At 37.6% G+C, this 22,792-nt stretch overlaps 1 protein-coding gene and 1 long non-coding RNA gene across 6 annotated transcripts in view; both read right to left on the reverse strand.

Moving 5' to 3' along the window:
- Nucleotides 1-19,907, reverse strand: part of LOC310984919 (complement factor H-like) — an 89,634-nt gene extending 69,727 nt beyond the window's left edge. For 4 of the 5 annotated variants that reach the window (XR_014595333.1, XR_014595334.1, XM_083970297.1 and 1 more), the window contains exons 1-8: nucleotides 19,662-19,907; nucleotides 19,377-19,565; nucleotides 18,800-18,905; nucleotides 17,997-18,073; nucleotides 17,636-17,818; nucleotides 17,104-17,286; nucleotides 16,707-16,883; nucleotides 16,383-16,547 (exon numbers count right to left, since the gene is read on the reverse strand). Coding sequence is in view for 2 of the 5 variants with exons in the window: in XM_083970297.1 (XP_083826423.1) it covers nucleotides 16,383-16,547; nucleotides 16,707-16,883; nucleotides 17,104-17,286; nucleotides 17,636-17,818; nucleotides 17,997-18,073; nucleotides 18,800-18,905; nucleotides 19,377-19,565; nucleotides 19,662-19,731 (1,150 nt within the window). In the remaining 3 variants the exon portion in view is untranslated. Of the gene's footprint in view, nucleotides 1-8,329; nucleotides 8,507-11,551; nucleotides 11,705-12,254; nucleotides 12,423-16,382; nucleotides 16,548-16,706; nucleotides 16,884-17,103; nucleotides 17,287-17,635; nucleotides 17,819-17,996; nucleotides 18,074-18,799; nucleotides 18,906-19,376; nucleotides 19,566-19,661 lie in introns of all 5 variants that reach the window. The other variant, XR_014595332.1, reaches the window with a different exon arrangement.
- Nucleotides 1,026-6,043, reverse strand: LOC310984964. The gene is made up of 4 exons (XR_014595340.1): nucleotides 5,753-6,043; nucleotides 5,108-5,293; nucleotides 2,316-2,501; nucleotides 1,026-1,323 (listed from the first exon to the last, which is right to left on the reverse strand). It is a non-coding gene; the product is annotated as an uncharacterized lncRNA (long non-coding RNA).
- Nucleotides 19,908-22,792: the final 2,885 nt, after the last annotated feature.

Raw genomic sequence — 22,792 nt, forward strand, 5'->3', positions numbered from 1 at the left:
AAGTAGTTTTGTTAGTGTTCCTGCAGTGACTCCTTGTTCTGTGCAGGTGCTGGTCATTGCAAAAATAAGTAGCCTGTTGCAAATATGCGCCTGGTTCTTATAAACGCTGATCTCCAAGTTGATTTACTATAGTTTCACTAGTTTTATTTTGATTCCGTTTACATTTATGACTAACCGTCATATTACTAAAGTTAACTTCTGTGTCCATTGCGGCCATGGCCCGTCTGTCAGAGCCGCGGAGCATGGTGCTGAGTTGTTGTTTGGATGCTTTCAATCCCAGAGTGCATCGGTGCATAACCACAATGCATTGCGCGATGTCAAAAATGGCGGTATTTGCGTAACGGGTTACGCTTCTAGGTTTAAAACACAGCAAGGATGACTCAGTGACAATCCCAGTAGGCAGGTAGTAATAACCACAATCAGGTAAATATATATATATATTTAAATCTATCATCAGCTGTCATATTAGAAAACATGGTAGGAAAGTCTATAACTATGACATATTTGACCAGCCTTATGCTTTAACCAGGGACAAAGTTTTTCTCTAATCATATCCAATCACTCTGAGATGTAAAAACAAATATGCAAAAATAAAAAATATTTTGCAGATCCAGTAGGTTTAGTGTGCACATTTGCATCAGCAGTAAAGAATAATTAGTTACATGCAATATGAATATGTTCTCTTCATGCTGATTGAAAATGTACTTTGTGCAACTGTGTAGAAAATAACAGGATGTCATTTCCCAAAAGTTTCCAAAGTCTGATAATTTTGAGGTGTGTCTCCCCTAAGCATCATAGGTGTTGGCAGCATGCTTCTAGGTTAATAATACAGCATGTGTAACTCAATGACAATTCCAGCAGACAGGTAGAATTAACCACAATCTGATAAATTAATCAAAGTTTACTTTTATTAATCACATTTCCACCAAGGAACATGAATTATATAAATGGTCGTAAGATAAAAGCTGCAGACTGTTTTCACAACAGCTTAATTTTCATACAGAAGAATTCCAAGTACTAAGGTATAAAACAGTGAACGCATGTTTTATTAAGAAAAAGACCACACACACTCCTAGCCCTGTTAATCATCAATCACAACTCATATATGTCACTTTCAATTCACTAAAGCTCTTTAAACGCAGTTTGGCAGGTCAATCACACCATCATTACATGTCTGGCGCATTTCCACTCTGCCATCATGTCTTCCTCTGGTACACCTGAACTCGATTGGCTCAAGATGGGTTGCATACAACTTATCTTCACGAGAATATCTGAAATCAATATTACGAGCGTTCATGAGTTCTTCATCCACAGTGCAGGGTTCTGCAAAAGATGACAGACACACAACAGTTTGTTAATATCAGGAATGACTGTACAGTATACTAGCCTATTTGTATATATTACTTAGTCTAAGCATATAAAAAATATGCTTGACATTGAAATAAATACATTTAAATTGCAGATGGAAAAATCATGAACACAACACACTTATCTTTAGGTAAGACATCCACATGGGAGACCCATTGTCTGTCTCTCTGTATTGATTATGCATGTTAAATTTCCACTGGGTACGGCACGGCACATTTCAGGAGAGTCCCAGCAGCGTCTCTCCGTGCCACAGTGCATATCAATCGGTAGCATTTTTATTTTTGAAGGGGCCGTTGCTAAATCACGTGAAGCTCAACAGAGCAGATTGCACCAGACAGGAAATCCGACACTGAATCAACGTAATACTCTTCTGCCCCCTTTCAAAATAAAACACACTACGCAGTTCATATAGCCTATCACAAATTCACATCAACATTACAATCAATTGGACAAAGGGTCCCAGAGATTCAGCACCATGGACGACGAGAGATTAATCGTGGAAGTTGAAGTTGACACTACAGATCCTTTTTATAAGGACAATAGCAGAAAGGACAAAGCCTGGCATTTACAGTAATTGCAGGAGAAGCAAAGTAAGCTGTTTGTTGTTGTTGTTTCCTTACAGTTTATTGTGGGATCTCGCAGACTCGCGTACGTTCAGGATTATTGCATGAATACTGCTGGCTCGCAAGGCAGTATTACACTGCCACAGTGCACCTGTTGGGCATTGACGCTGGGCAGAGGACAGAGCAAAACCATGGCACAACTGTTCCACGGCGCTGACGGACCAAGTGGAAATCCCCAGGCGGCATTATTATGACTTGTGTTTGTAAGGCAACACAACATTTGAAAATAAATTTCCTGACTTTAACTTAACGTGTAGGTTTGTTACTGCAACACTGGAAGCTAAAATCTGTGTTATCTATGGAAACGCTCAGAAAGCAACTTACTGAGGCATCTCATCTCTCCAGTCCACTCTCCATTCTGGCATGTTTTGAAGGGGCCACCCTCCATAGTGTAGAGATTAAGGCAGGAGTATTTAACCCAGTCATTGTGCCTGTAACCAGTTTTTGCAATAGTTGTGATGTCTCCATCTTGAAGAGGAGGTGGTTTCCCACACCCCGACCCTCGAGAAGCTAAAAGTGTTACAAAACATGGTCAGTGGGTGTTATGTTTCAATCATTACATTTCACTGATCTTTGACTTCGATCTCCTGCAGTTGAACAATATTTTACAGTCACAAATATGCAGCCTTTACAGCACATGTAAACAATAACAGCAACAAAATTAATATAACTGAATAAAATTCCCAGAAAAGCTCTTGAATACATCCATGTGTGTATTTTGCTTGAGACAATTCCACAGAAACTACATATTTTCAGTACTCATGTTTTCCTAAATGTGTTGAGAAACATAATCACTTCCTGAATCATTTCACTTCAATGCTGCCAGCGCCTAAACATTATAAAAGTTTATTATTGCTTTAGTTCCAAAGAACAAATAATGTATTGCAGTTTAGGTCTAATGTTTCTGACAGCAGAGACGATGTGGGCATCTGAAAACATGGCCCATAACTTAGAGTTTTTTTTTTTAAAGAAACCTCAAAGTCGTGTTTCTTATATTATATGTAGTATAGTATAAGAAAAAAAACAACCCTAATTCTCTTTCTCTGACAATGTTTGTCGTCACACTGCACCGCTGTGCTGAGCAACTCAGTGGTGTTTTCAGTCACTTTTTCCAAATGTGTGTTGACAGCTGCAAGCTCCCAACTATTTCCATTATAATTCCCACACCTAAGGCTAACAACCCAAGGGAATTACAAGATTTTAGACCTATGGCACTAACTTCTCTAGTTGTGAAAAATCTTGAAGCATGAGGTTCTCACTCTGGTCTAGGGCAAACTCGATCCACTTCAGTTTGCCTATCAAAGCTACAAAGGAGTGGATGATGCCAAACTTTTTATCCTCAATAAAATGTATTAACACCTGTAGATACCCAAATCTCACATCAGACTTTTATTTGCTGATTTTCCCCGAGGTTTTAATAAAATGCAACCTCACATTTTAACTGAGAGGCTTGCCTCTTATTTTAATTTGCCTGATTAGCTTCTACTAAACCCTGGTTTTGAACACCTGTCTCCACAAGGGTGTGTTCTTTCCCATTGCTTTTTATTTTCTACCCTTACAGCTGTGTAAAATTGTAAATGTCTGCTCCAAAATTATTGGGATGCAAATGATAGATTTAAACTCTCTTTTCTGGGAGAAACGTGTCCTCAAAAAGGCAAAATGCATTATTAATACACGTTCTTGTTAAAGAATTTGCACTAATGCCATTGTGGTGTATTATCAACCTGAACTTTTGGCTTTAACATCATGCATTATCTTCTCTCTTTCTTGGAACTGAAGGAAAGTGTAAGTGTAAGTAACAGTAATAGATGAGGCATGAGTGACCCATGTGAGAGGTACCCGAGGAGAATGTGTTTTTGTTGTTCACAGGGCCTTAAGCTGATGTTCAGCCTTGTCCGAAGGATGAACTCAAGGTCGTAAAATTATATATAGGTTAGATCCTGTCTTGTGTTTATGAACACAATACATGAACTGTGTATGTTAGACAGATACAGCTATTGTTTGGATTTACAGAATGCTTTCATTAATGTTGAACAGTTAATGCCTAATATGGAAAGTTATATCCTTATGTTGGGAGAAGGTGGAGTTTTGGAGTTAAAAAGTATATAAAGATTGTGGTTTTGAGCCATAGGGAGAGATCTCACATTGGCACCATGAGATGCTCCAAGATTTGACATTTTTTGTACACTGCTCTTCTTCTTGTTAATAAACTACTTTTTTGAATGCAAGTGAAGACTTGTCGGCGGTGATCCCTTCTTTTCATCAACACATCAATATACCACACCATCAAGACGGCGACACATGCAGCCTCTTAGGAAGACCAATCAGTACTCCAAATCATTTGTTCCTTCTGCTATTTGGCTGCTGAATGCAGAGAATTGAACTGAGAATTTTTGCAATGCTAACCCTACAGCAGTAATAGTAATATGTCAGGCAATAGTGTTTTCTTTTATTTATTTCTATATTTATGACATTTGTGAAATCTCCATGTATGTTTTTATGAATTTATGTTATATGAATGGTGTAGCCTACAGTAGGAACTGAATTGTCCTTGGGGGGTAAATACAGTTTTCTCTATCTCTCTATCTCTATGTCAAATAAACAGCTGGGTTAAATTACAGACCACTTCATCCTGAGTTATAACAATTTTGATATGCATTAACAAAACACCCTGAAACAGCAAATTCCCTGAGACTGTAGAGCAGTTAATCTTCATCATCATTATCATGAACAAGTTGTGAGAAAAGAAAATGACTTCTATCCCCCTCCACCTGTATCAGGGGGAAGAGTGGGTGGTAAACTTGTGACGTGCCGTCTTTCTGTTCTCAAGAAGAGTTCAGTTTTAGTAAATAGCTTTATACAGCATAAACACATAAGTCGATTCTGTTTCATAATTTTATCTCTGTACGCAAATGAATGTAAAAAAAAAAATTGCAAATATGATTTAAGAAGATTAGATAAAGACAGATGAAATAAGGAAATAGGCTTTATGTCCACATGATAATACATGCAGTCATAAAAAAGTGTGAGAAAAGTAATGTCTATTACAGTATTTCCCAAAATAATAAAAATGTATCACACAAACACTGTATATTATCTATTGTCTTAAGGTTTACCTGCACAAGAGGGGACTTGGTAATCCCATTGTCCATCGGTCCCACATGTCAGCTCTCCTTGTCCTCTCAGAGTCCTCGGCTGGTCACAGCTGAATGTGAGGGAGTGGCCTGGTCTTATGAGCCCTCCATCCTCTGGTAAACCACGTACTCTAACGTTGTCAGGTACAACTGGGCGGACACAGCTAACTTTTGAATAAACACAGTCAGTCAATCAGATCGCTGAATGGGGATTAAGCTGAGTAAAGCAGTAATATGATGTGTAAACAAAAGAGCTTTTGTCAGACAAAATGTAATCAAGTGACATCACTGCTGAGGACGTTTCTGACATGTCCCTGTCACTGGTTTTACTCAATTACAATCTACCACTTACTAAGCCTCCATTGTAACCCTAACTCTACGAAGAAAAGATAAAGACTGATGAAATAAGGAAAATCACAAAAGAATGAGCACAAGTTCACATGAGGTGTCTTTTCAGGCTATTCGACAGAAATGTTTAGCGAAATTGAAATAGGCTTTATGTCCATATGATAATACATGCAGTCATAAAAAAGTGTGAGAAAAGTAATGTCTATTACAGTATTTCCCAAAATAATAAAAATGTATCACACAAACACTGTATATTATCTATTGTCTTAAAAGGTTTACCTGCACAAGAGGGGACTTCGTGATCCCATTGTCCATCGGTCCCACATGTCAGCTTTCCTTGTCCTCTCAGAGTCCTCGGCTTGACACAACTGAATGTGAGGGAGTGGGCTGGTCTTATGAGCCCTCCATCCTCTGGTAAACCTTGTACTCCAACGTTCTCAGGTACAACTGGGTAGAAACAGCTAACAGCTGAATAAACACAGTCAGTCAGTCAGATCGCTGAACGGAGATTAAACTGAGTAAAGCAGTAATTTGATGTGTAAACAAAAGAGCTTTTGTCAGACAAAATGTAATAAAGTATCATCACTGCTGAGGACGTTTCTGACATGTCCCTGTCACTGGTTTTACTGAATTTAAGGACACTACTTACCAAATCTACCACTTACTAAGCCTCCATTGTAACCCTAACTTTACTAACCTTTACTAACTTCTTTCACATTATGTAATTACATTTTTATTGAATGTTCATTTAATGTAGATCTGCGACAATGATAGTAATATTAATACATTATCATTATTATTAGCCCACTGTTATTAGATTGCCTTTGTTTTTTTGGTATTCTCACTGAATCCCATCCCAGTGCAGGGCTATTGAATTTTGTGAGATTCTGTGTGGCACGCTATCGAGAGAAAACACTATAGTCCATTCACATTGCTTCTGTGGGATAATTTTGCAACAAGATAACATTAATGGTTATCTAGTCCAGTAGTAGTAGTAGTAGTAGTTTTTTTTAATGATATTCCAACGGGTATATAATATCAGAAGCTGTTTTATCTTGTACACCACAAAATAGCTGTTTTGAAATTGTCCCACAAGTGAAGATGAATTGGTTAGGGTGAATTTTAAAATGAATTTTATACACAATAGGGATTTTGTTTAGGCTTAATTAGCAATGTAATGTGTTAATCTATTCTTTCAATACACCTTTTGTATGACTGTAAAATTGTAATCTAGAACATAATATGTATACTGCCTATTCATATAAATCGGCTTTTTTCAGTATTAGACAAAATCTAATTGATTATTCTAATATGTATTAACTCAAACCAAGTGATTGCTCTAGATGATGTTTTAAAAGCTTTGGGCATGAATATCATTAACTGCCTTAGCATATTAAGAAAATGTACACCTTTGGTAAACTACATTTACTCGCTGACACAGAATGACATATGAAGAATAGCTTGCCTCTCATATTTAAGTAGGGCCGTGGACCACTGAAAACAAAACCAACAATTCATTGTTCTCCCTTTACATTCCTAAAGGGCAATTCCAGGCAAATTCAACCTGGGGCTCTAGTTTCCTTATATTTGAGGTCTAAAAGAATTAATCTGAATCTTTTTAACTGCTCTGGTTATGCAGTAGTTTTGTTTGTCACAGTAGCCACAGCAGTGTATAATGGGAGCAGACAGATCTTAGGCTGTTTAGGCTCTTTACATCCCACAAAACCACAATTTAATTCCACAGACAACATCAGATGGCTATTCAGACATGAGGTGTTTGTTCACTTCATGAAAGCTGGCATGTTTGTAAACGGAGCTGTAATATAAAGTCTGCCTTAATCAGCCTAAACAGCCTAAGATCTGTCTGCTCCCATTATACACAGTGGCGATGCAGGGACAGACAGAACTAGCCTACTGCATAACATGAGACATTAAAAAGAAAATTTCAGATTAATTCTTTTAGACCTAAAACACTGCAAACTACAGTATAGCTCCAGGTTGAATTTGCCTGGAACTGTACTTTAATCTTGAAAAATTGTTGTTGGCTATCGTACTGCTTGAGACAAAGCTTTCTGTGAGTCACTTTTGTAAAATGCTTGCAGATATACATCTCTATCCAAAGTATAATGTTCTTGGCAGTGGTAGTTTGCTGATTGGCCAGGTTGGAAATCCCTGTTTTGTGAATATTCAATGTGGTTCTTACCACATTGAATATTAGGTTAGACCTCATAACCTCTTCATATGTCATCATCAATATCTATATGCCTACACCTCCATAGTGTTCCCCTGAGACTCAAACCATTAATCTGACTCATGTATAGCAACACAATAAAAAAAATATATATATTAAAAAAAAATAAAAGTTCTTAATTTAAAGTTCTGCTGCTGCTGCATCTGAGCTGCTGTTGTTTTCACAAGTCAAGTCAGGTTTGAATGAAATTGAACTGATATACTTTCCTCACTCCTCCGATGTGCCACTGACAGCAACAATCAGTAAAATTGTGTCTTATAATATCTGAAGCAATTTCAAATGCTTTTGAATATACATACGTGTGCATCTAATTCTGCTGCTATCTTCCCATTCTCCATTGTTGCATTTAATTGAGTGACTAGGGTCTTGATCCGTAGGGTCTTGAGCCATAGTGTAAAGAGGACGGCACTGATAAGTAATTTTAAAACCAGAAGGGTATTCCTTTTGGTATGGCATCTTAGGAACAGCATTTTCAACTTGAGGTGGGGAGCCACAGTGTTTGGCAGTAGCTGCAAAAGATCAGAGCACATTCAGCATTAAGATATAGCCTACCTCATAACATTTTCATTTTCAAGATCTGATAAATAAGACTGAGGAGGACTCACGTGTACACAATGACGTATTGTGATGCCATTCTCCTTCAATGCATCTTAACAGTTGAACCGCAGGGGAGTATCCTTCCTTACAACGAATCTCGACGCTAGAACCATCCCTGTGATTAGTTTGTTGATCAGGCACTGCCATATTAGGAATCGCAGGAAGTGGTCCACAATCACTTTCCGCTAGAGTTGGTACAATAACAAACAAATAGGCTGTTACTTAGCGTAGCAATGTAAAACAAAATGTCCACATTCAGTTTCAGATATTCTTGTAGACTATGCAGAGTCTTCTACAAAGACTGTTGGACAGTGGTCTGTTTTGTAAACTTGCTATTGCTTGTTAAGACTTTCATTATTCAATCATTATTTGTAGCTCTAAGTGTTTTATTTAAGATTTATACCTCTGCATTTTATTTTGAAAAGTCAGTGTGACTTCCGGTGTTGCTGATCACGGCAGTTGTGTCCGGGATGCAATATTTTTTTTCGTAGGATGAGTCCGGGAAAGTCCCGCCTTCCCCGCCTCTGATTGGCTGGATGAATTCTCCTTCGATTGACGTCATCTCACAACAGTACTGTAGTAAACTAAAATACACACAACTGAAATATGAAATGTAATCAGATGCCATGGCGTAGCGGTTTGCGTTTTCACCTGCGGTGTGGTGAATCCGCGTTCGATCCCCGCTGGTCTCACATTTAAAAAAAAATTAGTTTTTAAATTTATATTCCAAGTTTACATTTTGAGTTTGAGAGAAGTGTAATTGTGCCATTGGTTAGGTTTAGGCAATGAAGAAAGGAGTTGGTTAAGTTTAGTAAAAAGACCAGGTAGAGGCTAGACAGGCCAGATAAGTAGAGAGAGTCCAAGTAGATCCAGGCACTTATCACGCTTTGCCGACAGCCTGCGTTTCACAGCCGTTTGCCAGCCGTTTCACAACCAAAACAAACAACCAATCAGGCGAGAGCCCTTCTAGCCAATCAGAGTCGAAAATGGAGCCCATCTAGCCAATCAGAGGCGGGAACGGCGGGAAAGGCAGGACTTTCCCGGACTCATCCTACGAAAAAAAATATCGCGTCCGGGATTCTGGCAGAGGCACATGGCCCATTGGTGAGCTGTAGCTAAGAACTAGCCTGCTAACAATGAGTAACAATAAGGATAAAATGTGTTGATGCTTGTTTCGTTGGTAAGCAGTCTTGGAAGGATGATAGTGTTATTTAGCGCTCGCGATTAGCGCCGCTAGCTAGCGTTAGCATTTCCGCTAGCTAGCATTAGCATTTCTGCTAGCTCCCGATTAGCCTGTTATGCTAACACCGTTAGCATTTTGGGTTGGTGTTTAGCTGGCTGGTACTTACGCTGATTTAATCATTTGGTTCGCTGTATTGATTACAATTTATTGTGTTAATTCATATTAAAAAGTAGGGTTGCACATCTCTCTGTGATAAACGATTCGATATGAATCTAGATACACAGATTACGATTCGATTCAAAAACGATATCCTTTTATTACAGACCGATTCGATCCGATTCGATACAGTGTAGGACGATTTGATTCTACAGTTAATATTTGTTGTAGGCTAGATATTTTATAAAATAAAGAATTCTATGAAAGTGACTATCTTACAGTAGTACTACAATATTTTCTTTTCAAATATATATCCCCAAGCATTGTTGCTTTAAAGCACTGGCAAAAAAAAGAAAGAAGAAAAAGAGAATAACAACAAAATCACATGTCAATGTATTTATTCTTTGACATGGACCAATATCTGTGAGTATGTTTTTGTAATTAGCCCTTTTCCACCGAGCTGGTTCCGGTGCTGGTTCTGAGCCAGTGCCTGCTCAGCACCAGTTCTTGGTTCAGCACCAACTCTTTGCTGGGTCAGAGCTAAGAACCGGTTCTTCCAGGGGCTGGCAGCGGAGTTGCCATAGCAACAAGACCGCTACGTATTACGTTTGTTTATCGATGAAGCTAACTAGCTGAGCTACAGGCAGTGGCTAACAGCAGCTAACGCTCATATCAAAACATATACGTCGAAACGTAGTTGCCGGTCGCGGCGATTACAGCGAAGACGGCTGCTTTTTTTCAGCCGGGTTTAGAGTTATCGCTCATTAATAGCCTAGTCTATGCTTCCACGTCGGGTCCGGTGTTCAACACCCGCAGGTCGGACCAGGTTGTCTACCTGTAGCAGGCAGCAGAGACAGGAGCAGCAGGATGGGGAGTGTGCTAATAGCAGCAGCAAAGCTAACATCAGGACGTCATCTGTTAAACCCCCGTCCCCTCCGTTATTGGACACAACATGAAACTACTCCAGTTAGCGAATCGTGTTGTAACAAAGATATTCGCAGAAAAAAAATTGTTTATACGTGGCACGTTGATTGATTTATGAGCTATTAAAGACACCGCTAACGGCTAAGCACTCTAGCCCATAGCGATAACCGGTTCATGTCTCTACAACCGATTCATCTAGGAATTCATGGCTAATTTGTATCGATTCAGGAGGCTGCTACCGATACAGCCGAATCTCTCACTTGTTAAACCGAATATCCGGTCGCATCGGTTTATCGTTCACAACCCTATTAAAAAGGTGTATGTTTATGTGAAAATATGTAAGAAAGTAAAAAATAGCTGTTTAAAGGTTATAATTTCATGAATACTGTTATATGTAACCTGGTATTTTTGGTTATTCCTTTCAGGTTTATGACCTGTGTTGTGACCTGTGTGGTTACCTGTGTGGTTACCTGTGTGGTCACCTGTGATCATTTGTAATACAAAATAAAGAAGATCAAGGGAAAGCACAAGTTATTCCTTCATGTGCTTCTGTCAAGCCCTTTCGGAGGGCTGAGAATTTAAAAAGTCCGAACATTGCTAGGTTAGCAAGTGTTTCCAGTCCAACTATGATGAAAGAGTCAGTCTTGTTGGTGTTTCACTTGTTTGAGTTTCCTTAGTGTATTTTACATTTAACCTCTGTGAAAGGCTGCAGTGTTGAGTCAATATAGTCATGACAGTCAATATTGAATCAATATGGTAATAAAAGACACAGAGAAAAGGGTTAAACTCATTAGGAAGAAGAGAAAATCTCATGGTAATTTTTTTCTCTACTTTCAGATGTTTGTATTGTCACTTTAATATCTTGAGTAAAAATGATACGTCTTCTCATTTAAAAAGCCACTGTGGTCACTTTGTTTCCTGCTGGTTATAACTACAGTAAGCCAGTAAGGCATTAAATATCTCTTACCAATGCACTCCGCAAGAGCCTCTTCACTGTTACATTTGGTCACACCCCACCAGTCTTTCGCCGTAAGCTTATAGCCTTCTTCGCAGGTGTAGTAGAATGTATTATTTTGAGGGCCAACCATAAATCCATGTTTAACTTCACGTTTTGGACATGCTGTATACATTAAAGACAGACAAAATCATAAAAAAGAGCAATATATTTGTTATTTGTCATTGTTCTTCCCCTTGTCTCATCTCAAATGCTGCAGTACTCCAGGGTGAGCACATTAATATGAAACATTTTTCAATTCATATTCCCCTCCTCTCCTATAACCTTTACAAAGGCCACTTTTCCTAAGCAAATTTTAAAGGTGAGGCATTGACTTGTTCCCCAGGCACTTTATCAATGCATCAAATGTGGATGAGTTTGTATTGTTGAATTTGTATTGTTGTATTGTTGTGGATGAGCTTGTATTGTTCTTGGTGGACTGCTGAACAGAATTGCCCTCTAGGATTAATAAAGTTGATCAAATCAAATCAAATCAAATTTAAAATGATGCAGGAGTAGATAATTATTTAATGAGATGAGTTTATTAGTAGTCATTAAGCCTGACTGGTTTGGGAAAGGTATAGTTAAAATATTCCTGAGGGGCATATGAAGAAAAAAAATGTCAAAAGTGAAAATAAGCAGTGTTTGTAATGCATCATGTACTGTAGTTTCTTACCTTTACATTTTTTATCCCCAATCCATCCTTCAGGTCCACAAGTTAGAACAAAACTTCCCTGCTGTTTACCTGTGCAGGAATACTCAACTGTGTCTTGGTATGCGTAGGGTGACTTAATGTCTCCAACAATCTCAGTGTCCGGTAAATCTTGTCTGGTGCATGTTATCACTGGACAAAAACAAGAATGCAGAAAATGTTGTTTGCCAAGTGGACGTTGAATTTGAGTTGGTAGTGGACATCTCTTGTCTGGCATCAGCCACAAGCCATTAAAGAAGTTCATAGTAGAGATCTGGCCCCAGAAATGTCTCCCTGCCTACTCCTCCCACCACTGAACTATCAAATTGATAGGACACAGGGAGAAAGGATTCTCCCCTCACATACAGACGAGCTTTACAGCTTTTAGTATGTCAGAGAGATGTCAAATGGTTACATCCAGAGGTCATCAAATGGACACAAGACAAAATTGTCAATAACCTGGATCTCCACTATAACATAAGATTGCAGCTCTTTGGCGCCTGATTTTTTTTCTTACAAAAAGGACAAAAGTTAGTATTTCCTGTTCTTTCTCAGTCTCTCTTTAGATAACGCACAAGCCATTTAGCACAAAATGGCAGCCACGCTTGTGACAGTCTGCCCTAGGGCAGCTGTGGCTTACAGTATCACCACTGGTATCACCACTGGTATGAATGTGTATGAATGAATAAAGGTTTGTGTGAAGTACTTTGGATATTTTAAAAGGTGCTATATAAAACCAATCCATTATTAATATTTTTATAACACAAAAGTAAATAAAACCAAAAATCAGATTCTTACTGGAAACCAAAGCATTCAACATATGGGACAATCAATACACGTAACTGACATTGTTGGACATTTACAACAGTATGTTTATTCATGTTTTTAATTATAAGACTTCTATACACCCCTTATTTATCTTATTAGTTTTAGATTATTCAGTATTTGAACCATTGAATACACTGTTAGATATATTGTTATTTTACATACACACCAATGCACACTCTATGTTTGCACTATTTTACTGTGGGGTGAAGATGAGTAATACAAGTTTACAAAGGGAAAAGAAAAACAGTGTTGATGTGTTGTAGTTTCTTACCTCTACAGTTGGGAGATCCCTTCCAACCATTTTGTCCACATGTGAGAACAAAAAGTCCCTGATAAATACCCTTGCAGTCATATTGAACCTTGTCATTGTAATTGTATACTGCCTTAGGTGTTCCAGTAATGTCTGCATGTTGGTAAGTTGTTTTGTCACATGTCACCGCTGGGGGAAAAAAAAGAAAAAGAAATGCAGGGGAATCTGTATTTTGTTTTCATGTACAAGTTTGTAGATTACATTATCATTATCATCATCATACATCACATTCTTACATTTTCCACTTCATTACAGACAGGGAATTCTCTAACTGACTGTGACTCTAAATGTCACTATATAAAAAGTCTACACAACCCTGTTAAAATACCTGTTTTTTTATTGAGGTAAAAAAAAGAGACTTTTCCCACTGTGACAGTCCCTGCTGGCCTTTAACCCTTTGTTTTTTGTCAGAGGTGGAAGTGCTGCTGCCCTTATTTGGACGTTCCTGATCAGCAGCACCTGGACCTGGTGCTCCGTGTAGCTTTAACACCCAGTTCCCCAGCGCAGTGCTCGCTCTCTCTCATCCCCACCGGTGCATGCACATTTGGTTTCTTGTCTTTTGGTTCTGCATCCAACATGACACTAGGGCTTTGACAACGAACTTCGAAATTCGAATATAATTCGAATATTAAAAAAATAACCATATTCGAACGAATATTAGGGCAGCTCTAAATATTCGAACCTGTAATAAGCATTATTTTTGGTAAATGTGTTTGCCTGAAAACGTAGTTTTCAATCCAGATTAAAGGCTTTTTTCAGCCTGTTGAAGTTGTGAAACGCCAGCTCATTAGCATTGATCACCTGGGGCTCCTGTACTTACAGTAGCCTATGACGTTATCACGTCGTTAACGCCTGACGCCTGTTCACACTTCTTCACTGATAAACAATGGCGGAGCAAAAGGCTGCGAGTGCCACCATAGATACTCTACAAACCACGGAGGGAGAAGTTGAAATATGTGTTTCCTCTACATTCATTTAGGAGTGGAGGGCCGTTTTTTTAATTGTCGCAAATACACCACCGCAGCATGTCATCCGTTCATTAATCTCCGCATAGCGCTGTTTCTTATTGGCATGCGTGCGCGCGCACACATACACACACACACACAGAGAGAGAGAGAGAGAGAAGCGCGCATGCAGCATGCATGACAGTGAAAGCGAAACTTATACCGAAACTTATACCTCCGCTCCGACGTCATTGCTACAGCAACCTGTCAGATCGGTCAATAATGTGGCCCAGTCTGAACAGAGCCAAATGCGATTTGGACACTTGCTAAAAACAGTGTGGACAGTCAGCCCTAAAAATCGGATATGAGAAAGAATCAGATTTGAATCAGATTTGCCTGCAGTCTGAACGCGGCCTAAGAGTGTGCACATTTATGCAAGCAATTTATTCATTGTTTTACTTTACTCCTAAAAGATTTGGTTTCCACTGGAATAGTTAACATTAAAGGTGGAAAAAGGTCACACACATTTAATAGTATTTCAGTTTTCACTCAAGAAATTAGTATAATTTGAAACCTGAAAATTCTGCAAAGCCCAATTACAAATGTAAAATGCGAGGCCACTTTTACCAGATAAATTGCAATGAAATTGAAAATGAGGCATTGACAAAGCTTTAACTCTTAGTATTTAGAAGACTACTACCACATGACAGTCTTCGTATTTTTCCTCAAAGGCCTTCAATTCCCGATAATCGGAAGAAACTGAAACTTTTTTTCGAAGTCTTTGGAAGTTTCAAACATCTGTAACTGTGGGGTGAACATGAATAACAATAATTCACAAAGAGAAGGACAAACAGTGTTTATGTGTTGTCGTTTCTTACGTGTACAATTTGTATCCCCAGTCCAACCGTCTTGTCCACAGGTTCGAGTAAAACGTCCAGTGAAGCCATTTTTGCAGTTGTAGTCAACTCTCTCATTGTATCTGTAGTAGTTCCTCCTATTTACTCCGTCGATCTCTGCATTGTTGTAATATTCTCTTTCGCATTTTACCTCTGAATAAAAAAGACACTGGTGAGCAGCAAGTGGAAGCTGTATTTTGTTTTTACAGTTGGTGAATCAGATTACGATAATTTAGTGATATAAAATATTAAGATCTTATCTAAATAAAGAGATAGATCATCTTTCACTTTTTTTTCACTGCAAACCTCATAGATGAGTCGAGTGGGGTTGAAACAGGGGAAGATGATGATATCAATGAAAATGTTTCTGGGGGAGATTGTAAATGTGTTTGAGCCAACAGCTGAAGGTAGCAGTGATGCTAGCAGAGGAGAGACACAGGCTCATCCCCACTACAGAGCTGATGCTTTATGGTGATGTTTGATGAAAGTGAATGAAGGTACCAGTTTTTGCCAAGTTTGTGGAAGTTCACACAACAGAAAAGACAGTGTGGGCCCACATAGTAGCTACATATAAGGGCCTGCACTTAGGTCACATGGTGACTGTCAAAATCTATAGTTTAAGAAGAAGTGTAAACATTCAAGAAATTTATTTTAATTTGATGTAAAATTAGGACCGCCCACTGTGCATGATGAGTCATCAAACGTCTGAATTCGTTTCACAGGAGGTTTCTCTTGATCAATTTTGATCTAGAAATACTCAAATAATATTTTTTCGGAAATTCAATTTGGTTTATATTGTGAGATCAAAACTTAATATTTGAATGCAGGATTAAAGAAGGAAAAATGATCTTTTCATGAATGTGTTTCCATCCCTAACTTACATGTAAATCAGTTCTGAAATGATGCGCATACGGTCTGTCAAATGGATACAGAGAAAGCACTATAGCCACCAAAAGCTTATTGTGTCATTGTAGTCATACAGTAGTGTCCATGAAGGATTTACAACATCAGTGTTCAAGAACACACTAACACGCATGCACATCAAACCAGAAATAAACAGATAGAAAAAAGACAAAACAAAACAACCATAAGTTTAAAATAAGTATTGTGAATATGTTGTGTTCTGTCTCTTTACCTGTACATCCTCCACGTCCTCTCCAACCGCTTGCTGTACAAATTGCAGTATAACCTCCTTTATAACCAGGCTTGCAGACAACATTGACCTGCTCTTGATCCTTGTATATTGGCTCAAGTTGGTCAACATCTGCATTCGATATTTTATTTGGGTCACAAGTGATTTCTGGGGAAAAAATTGTTTAGATGGTTTGATTCAGTTTAAGATATGTGCCTCTGAAATTTCACTATTAAAACAGAAAAACGATCCTTGCATGACCAAAAAGTCTTTCCACACTTTCAAACATACAGTAATGACACTGACACAAGGTTTACTTCACAATACCTTCACAGAGTGGATTTGGTTCCCACCCATCTCCGGTGCATGTTGCCTTGTTGGCTTTCGCCTTGTAGCCCCTAATACATGAATATGTTGCAGTATCTGATACCCTTATTCGTATCAGTTGGGGGGGTTTGAAGTCAGTCACAAGTGGATCTTCTAACTCATGTTCACATATAATCCCTTAAACAAGAGAGATTGGTTCATCTCAAGTAATAGAAATACAATTCATAATGATCATAACATGTTGACAAACAGTTCACATGTTGATTAAGCATTCGTTGAGATATAAAACACATTTTCTTTGAGTCTGTAGTAACAAGACAACCATGATAATCTTGTATATAGCACCAATTTCCACCTGCAAACAATAAAGTCTGGATTACTGAGTTTATATACTTACATTCACAAACAGGTGTGGGACTCCACTCCGCTCTTATTCCTAGTTTTGTACATGTTGAAGATCTAAAATCAATGCGACCATAGCCTTTATCACATTGATAATCCAGGATATCATCTTGATCGTACTCTTTACGATTTCCAGGCACAAATCCATGCTCAATCACTGGGACTGTACATTTCACCTCTGTTGAAGAAAAACAACAACCTCAACATCATGTTCATGAAAATCCAAATGAACATTTATCACTGACCTAACCTGATGTGAGATTGACCATGAGTTTTCAACATCCCCCAGAAATATTTGATAAGTGATGAGGAAATTGGGTTGGGTTTCATTCATTATAGATATCTGGAGCACATGCCACAAAGGGAGACTTTCACATAACCCCTGATTATTATTTGAGTCCACGCTCAGTAAGATGTAATGCGAATTCAAACTTTAACTAGATAGACTAATTACTTTTGGTTGCTACAGTGATATGAAGTGGCCAATAGTGGTAGATTTATGGTGGCTTCCATTCAGCCTACTGTACCTGTGCATATTGGAGCTTGGCGACTCCATTGTCCATCCCCCTGACAAAAAATGTCTTGTTCCCCAGACAGGATTTGACTCCTGGACTTGCAGCGAAATCGAAGCACGCTGCCATAGGAGGCTTCCTCAGGGTCACCAAGCACCTGTACATTATTTTCCACAGACAACGCTGGGCATGTGAGGGCTGGAAGTAAAAACAAGATTGAAAAAAATTGGATGAGCAAAAAACTTAAAATCGAAATGACTGAAGTACAGGTGAGCAGTACCATTTTTACATTTCTCCAAAGGGGTGACACAAAGAAATAGACATATTTGGACAGTTTCCACTGTGTGTGAACAAGATCCTTCATTTCAGTTCGTACCTTCACAGACAGGAATGACACCATCCCAACCTCTTTCCACGCAATTGCGAGTATTTCTGCGACTGACCATGCGATAACTGAAGCAAGGACAATGTAGAAAATGAATAATAGAAATGTCTTATGAAGAGAAGCCAAATGGATGAATGAATGAAACTGCACATATTGTTATGTTCAGTAAACTACAGGGATGTGGTGTAAGGTGAAAAAGCACAGAAATAAACAATGGTGGCCAAAATTATTAGAACAGCTGACAGATCTGAAAATACCTGAACTTTTTTGCTTCCAAAACATGAAGCAAATGCAGATGGTTGCTCTGAGCATAATCAAATGAGTCATCATTGCGGCAATTACAGCAGCACATTTCTCTGGCATAGTGTCAATATATTTCCCGAATTTCAACACTAAAGTTATCCCATGTGTTCTGCTACTCAAGCCAAAGGTTTGTCTTTGAATGTATAATAGATCTGTCCTGTTTATTTTAATTTTCCAACTCGCCCCAAAATTGCTCGATGGGGTTCAGGTCCAGACTTTGTAAATAATTTGGCTTGTTCTGTGAAGGAACAAGATTGTTTCACAGTGACAGTAGGCTAAAATAGGCCTAGCTTGTATTTTGTAAGGTAAATTACCTAAATCTTCTCATGATGGCTCTATTCTATGGTTTATAGAGCATAATGATGATTAATGGCCAACACAACAAAAACAACTGAAACCTGTTAAATATGTTGAGTGTTGTAAAAATTTGGGACATCACTGTATAAGAAAAAATAAACTGCATTGATCTATGTTTATATATATTTCCATACCCTTCGTGACAGGTGTATATAACCCGTGACCCAAAGACATAATCTTCACCGCGGTCCAGAGCGAAATCTGCATTCGGTGCATCGCCAGGGTGACCACATGATTTAGCTTAAGACATATAAATGAGAGAAAACATTAGAGAATATGAATGAATTTTTTGAATGAATGAATTTTTATTTATTTCGGTATATATCAAGCTCATATAACCGAAAGGGTGTAGGTTGAAGCCAAAGCTTATATACCCCTACCCCTTTTTTAAAATAAATAAATAAATATATATATATATATATATATATACGCATTAATACAAAAGGATCAGATCACAGACATTTTGAAATTAATCAGTACACTTAAATTTCTGATCACAACAAAATAAAGAATTGTACACAGCGCATAACCCAAAATAGTACAAAATCATTGAACTTAATTTTCCATACTGTAATATATATTATATTATAGTAACATTGACCTAAACTGCAGTATTGGAACAAATGCTTCTTCCCATAATGATGATAATACATTGTTTTGCAGAATACTGAAACTATTTTCTTTTTCCAAGTGCTAAAATTGATAACTTACCTTTGCATTTATTGCCTACGGGATACCATCGACCACCTGCCAGACATTGTATTTTGAAGAAGCCAGAGTAACCAGCTCTACAGCCCACTCTCACTTCATCTCCAGCAGGGTAGTCGCGCTTCAGGCCAACTGTGTTAAAATTGCCATCATTCAGCTCCTGATCCTCCAAAAAGGCCTCACGTGTACAAACTGTGAGATAGCACACAAAATAAATAGGAACTTGCTGTTATATTCAAATATTCAATTGATTATATTATACAAATAACTTGAAATACTTGGTCTTACCGTCACTTTTCACAAAGGGGAGTGTATGCAGCCACAGAAATAGGACACAACCTCGGGTTATTATGTCCATTGTGTCTTCATTGCCCTGAACTGCAAAACAGAAGAATAAACTGGAGACTTAAACACTGTTATACACAGGTGGAGCTGTGGACTGACAGGCAACAGGAGATTGCTCAATGGTTTACGCAAGTCTCTTTCAGTCTCCAAATATAACCTTAGACTGACCGGGAACAGACAAAGAGGAAGCGACCACACATAAAACCTTATATGATTCGCTTGATCCCTGTTAATCATGAAAACAAGGAAGGAAAGGACCTCAGTGAGATAGATGGTAGTCTATACTTTTAATTCAAAAGGTTAATTTTAGAAAGAAATGCAAATTATAATATCCGTGTGTTGTTAGGCTTTGTTTATCATTGGGAGACAAAAAAAAGAGTATTCCTGTAAATGTAATGTTTTCTTTCCTGGCAATCATTTGCGTCAATCAATTGAGCAAACAAGATCCACTGGATTTCATTGAGTCAGCTCAGACTCTGCTCAAAAAATAAACAGAGCACTTTATTAGTTGAAGATAAATGGTGTGAACATTCTTTAAAACAATTTGAAACTAACATTTCCTTAATAAATGTCACACTTTAAGTCACACCTAGAAACACTGTTTAAAAAAGGTCAATGCAGAGTCCAACCCTCGACCTGTAGCTGTTAAGCAATGCAAGGTTTTCCCTCATTTCCCAATATGGCTTTATTTTAGTCATAGTATTTGTTTTGAAAAGAATCCAAGTGTTTGTGCCATTGAAAACATAAGCACTAACTTCTTCCTTAGAACATGTTTCACCAATTTGTGAAACAAACACACAAAAAACCCAACAATTATAACATGCAATCAGTAGGTGGGATTTTAGATACAGAGATGTGTTTGCAGCTTACATCTAATTGTTCAGAGAGAGAGGGATGGAAGAGGAGTGGCAACAAAGCCTAGCCTAAAAAAAGTCACACGACCGGGAGGAGGCTTAGCAAAACAGCAGAGAAGTGACCCCCAAGGAAGTCATTGTCGAACCTGTGAAAATGTCTTAAATTAGTTAATTCAGACTAAATATAATTTTTTATGAAAAAGCAATACTTGTATTCTGCACCCCTAAACGCCCTATGGATGTATTATTTTTGAAAAAATATAGTTTTTAATAAGCATTCATATTGACATTTTATAATCCCCCTTCAATTGTAGGGATTACAAAGATGTTCTTGGTTCTGTGTTAATCATTGGTCTTTTTTGTCTAATATTAAATATTTTAAACTGCATCAATACAACCAACATTGAAACATGTGTGGACATGTGATCTTTTGTTTTTCTTGCCATGAGTAGTTGCTAAACTGCTTTTCATTGTTTTGTTTCTGTATAACGACAATTAAAGTCTATCTACAAATAAATAAGTTGGCTACATCATTTGTCCCATTAAACTTATGTTACAGCTTTAGATGTTTCATTGACCTCCTAGCTAATACGAATAATTATTAATCAGGGGTAGGTCATGGATTTGTTCTTTAAAATATTCTCTGTTGTTAGCTACTGAATGGCTGTTCATGTCTTTGCTTCTTATTGAGTACTAATGGAACTGTATCTTTTGACATGTTTGTCAGTCTTTCTCCCTGAACAAACATCAGTCAATGAAACCTTGGTTCCAAAAACAACACTGAAAGGGCAAAATACAACACTTACACAGAAGGACACAACTGCCTGGCTGGGAATTGCTCAGCAATGAATTCCTGAGGTTCTGGAAATAAGAGGTTGTTGTAAATAGAGACCATTTTCAATTACTAAGTAATAGATTTTTTTCTTGTTACTAAATGAATCAAGTAAAAACAATTTTGCAGTTCCACAAAACTACTGTTTTTTTGTTTGTTTGTTTTTTACCACGTTATATAAAAATAGGCAGCCACAATGATGCATCAATGGTTTGATTTTTGATTAAGCAAATGTTTCTTGTATCTGGTTTATAAAACAAGTCACTGGGGCAGAGAGACAGACAGCTGGATACACAGAGTCGAGGTTAAAAACAGATGGCACTGAATATTCAAACTCTACAGTATATGCAATCACAGACAAGCAGAATGCAGCAAACACGAACTAGGATATGTGTTCTCTACTAGAAGCAGGCCATCTGCTGGGTGTTCAACTGAATGCAGTTATTGTTTTGCATGGGGCATGCATGTATTTGTTAGATAGATAGATAGATAGATAGATAGATAGATAGATAGATAGATAGATAGATAGATAGATAGATAGATAGATAGATAGATAGATAGATAGATAGATGTGTGAGAATAACATAAAAATACGTCTGTGATCTTCTGGACGGTTTAATTTGACAAGTTAAGTAATATGAAGACAACTCTAGAAACATGTAATGATACTGACAGTCGAAGGGCCTTGGGACCCCAGGGGTCCGTGAGGGTGTTCCTCAGCATCCCCAGCAAAAACGATTATTCATTTTTAACTTTTCACACAATCACAATAACAGACAATTTGGGTCTTGGGTTACATATGGTAGACTGTAATTTTATATGATTATATACAGTATATATATTTAAAAGCCATTTGAGATAGGAGACCCACAGAAAAAAATCTTATTAAATCTGGGTGATCTAACCTGTACCAGTTTAGGGCTCATCAGTGTGAAAGAGTTTGAGAATCACTGGTTTTGACACTTTAAATCTATCTATCTATAAAATAAGTAGCTAAGTACAGTAAACTATATTTAATTTAAGGGTAAGATTAAGGTTTAGTTATTTGTCACTGCCATAATATGCATTTCAACATATCTGGGGGTGAAATACCATAATCAGATCAGGAGAAGTTGCATTAAAAAAAGGAAAAAGAAAAAAAAACTAATTTTATTCAAAAGTATCGCTATACATGTAGCATAAAAACATTAAGAGAAATGTTAAACATTATTATCATTATTATAATTATTATAAAATGTTTTTGTAAAATACCTTTGATACAAGAATTTATACAGAAATACATTCGATGGTAAAATGAGATGGAATATTTAAATGTAATAGAAAGGAATCTTTAAGGATAACATGGTTTCATCTTCATAATACACCTTCAGGATATGTAAATCAATTGA

The sequence above is a fragment of the Trachurus trachurus genome (genome assembly GCF_905171665.1).
Source record: "Trachurus trachurus genome assembly, chromosome: 4".
NCBI classification, from domain to species: Eukaryota; Metazoa; Chordata; class Actinopteri; order Carangiformes; family Carangidae; genus Trachurus; species Trachurus trachurus.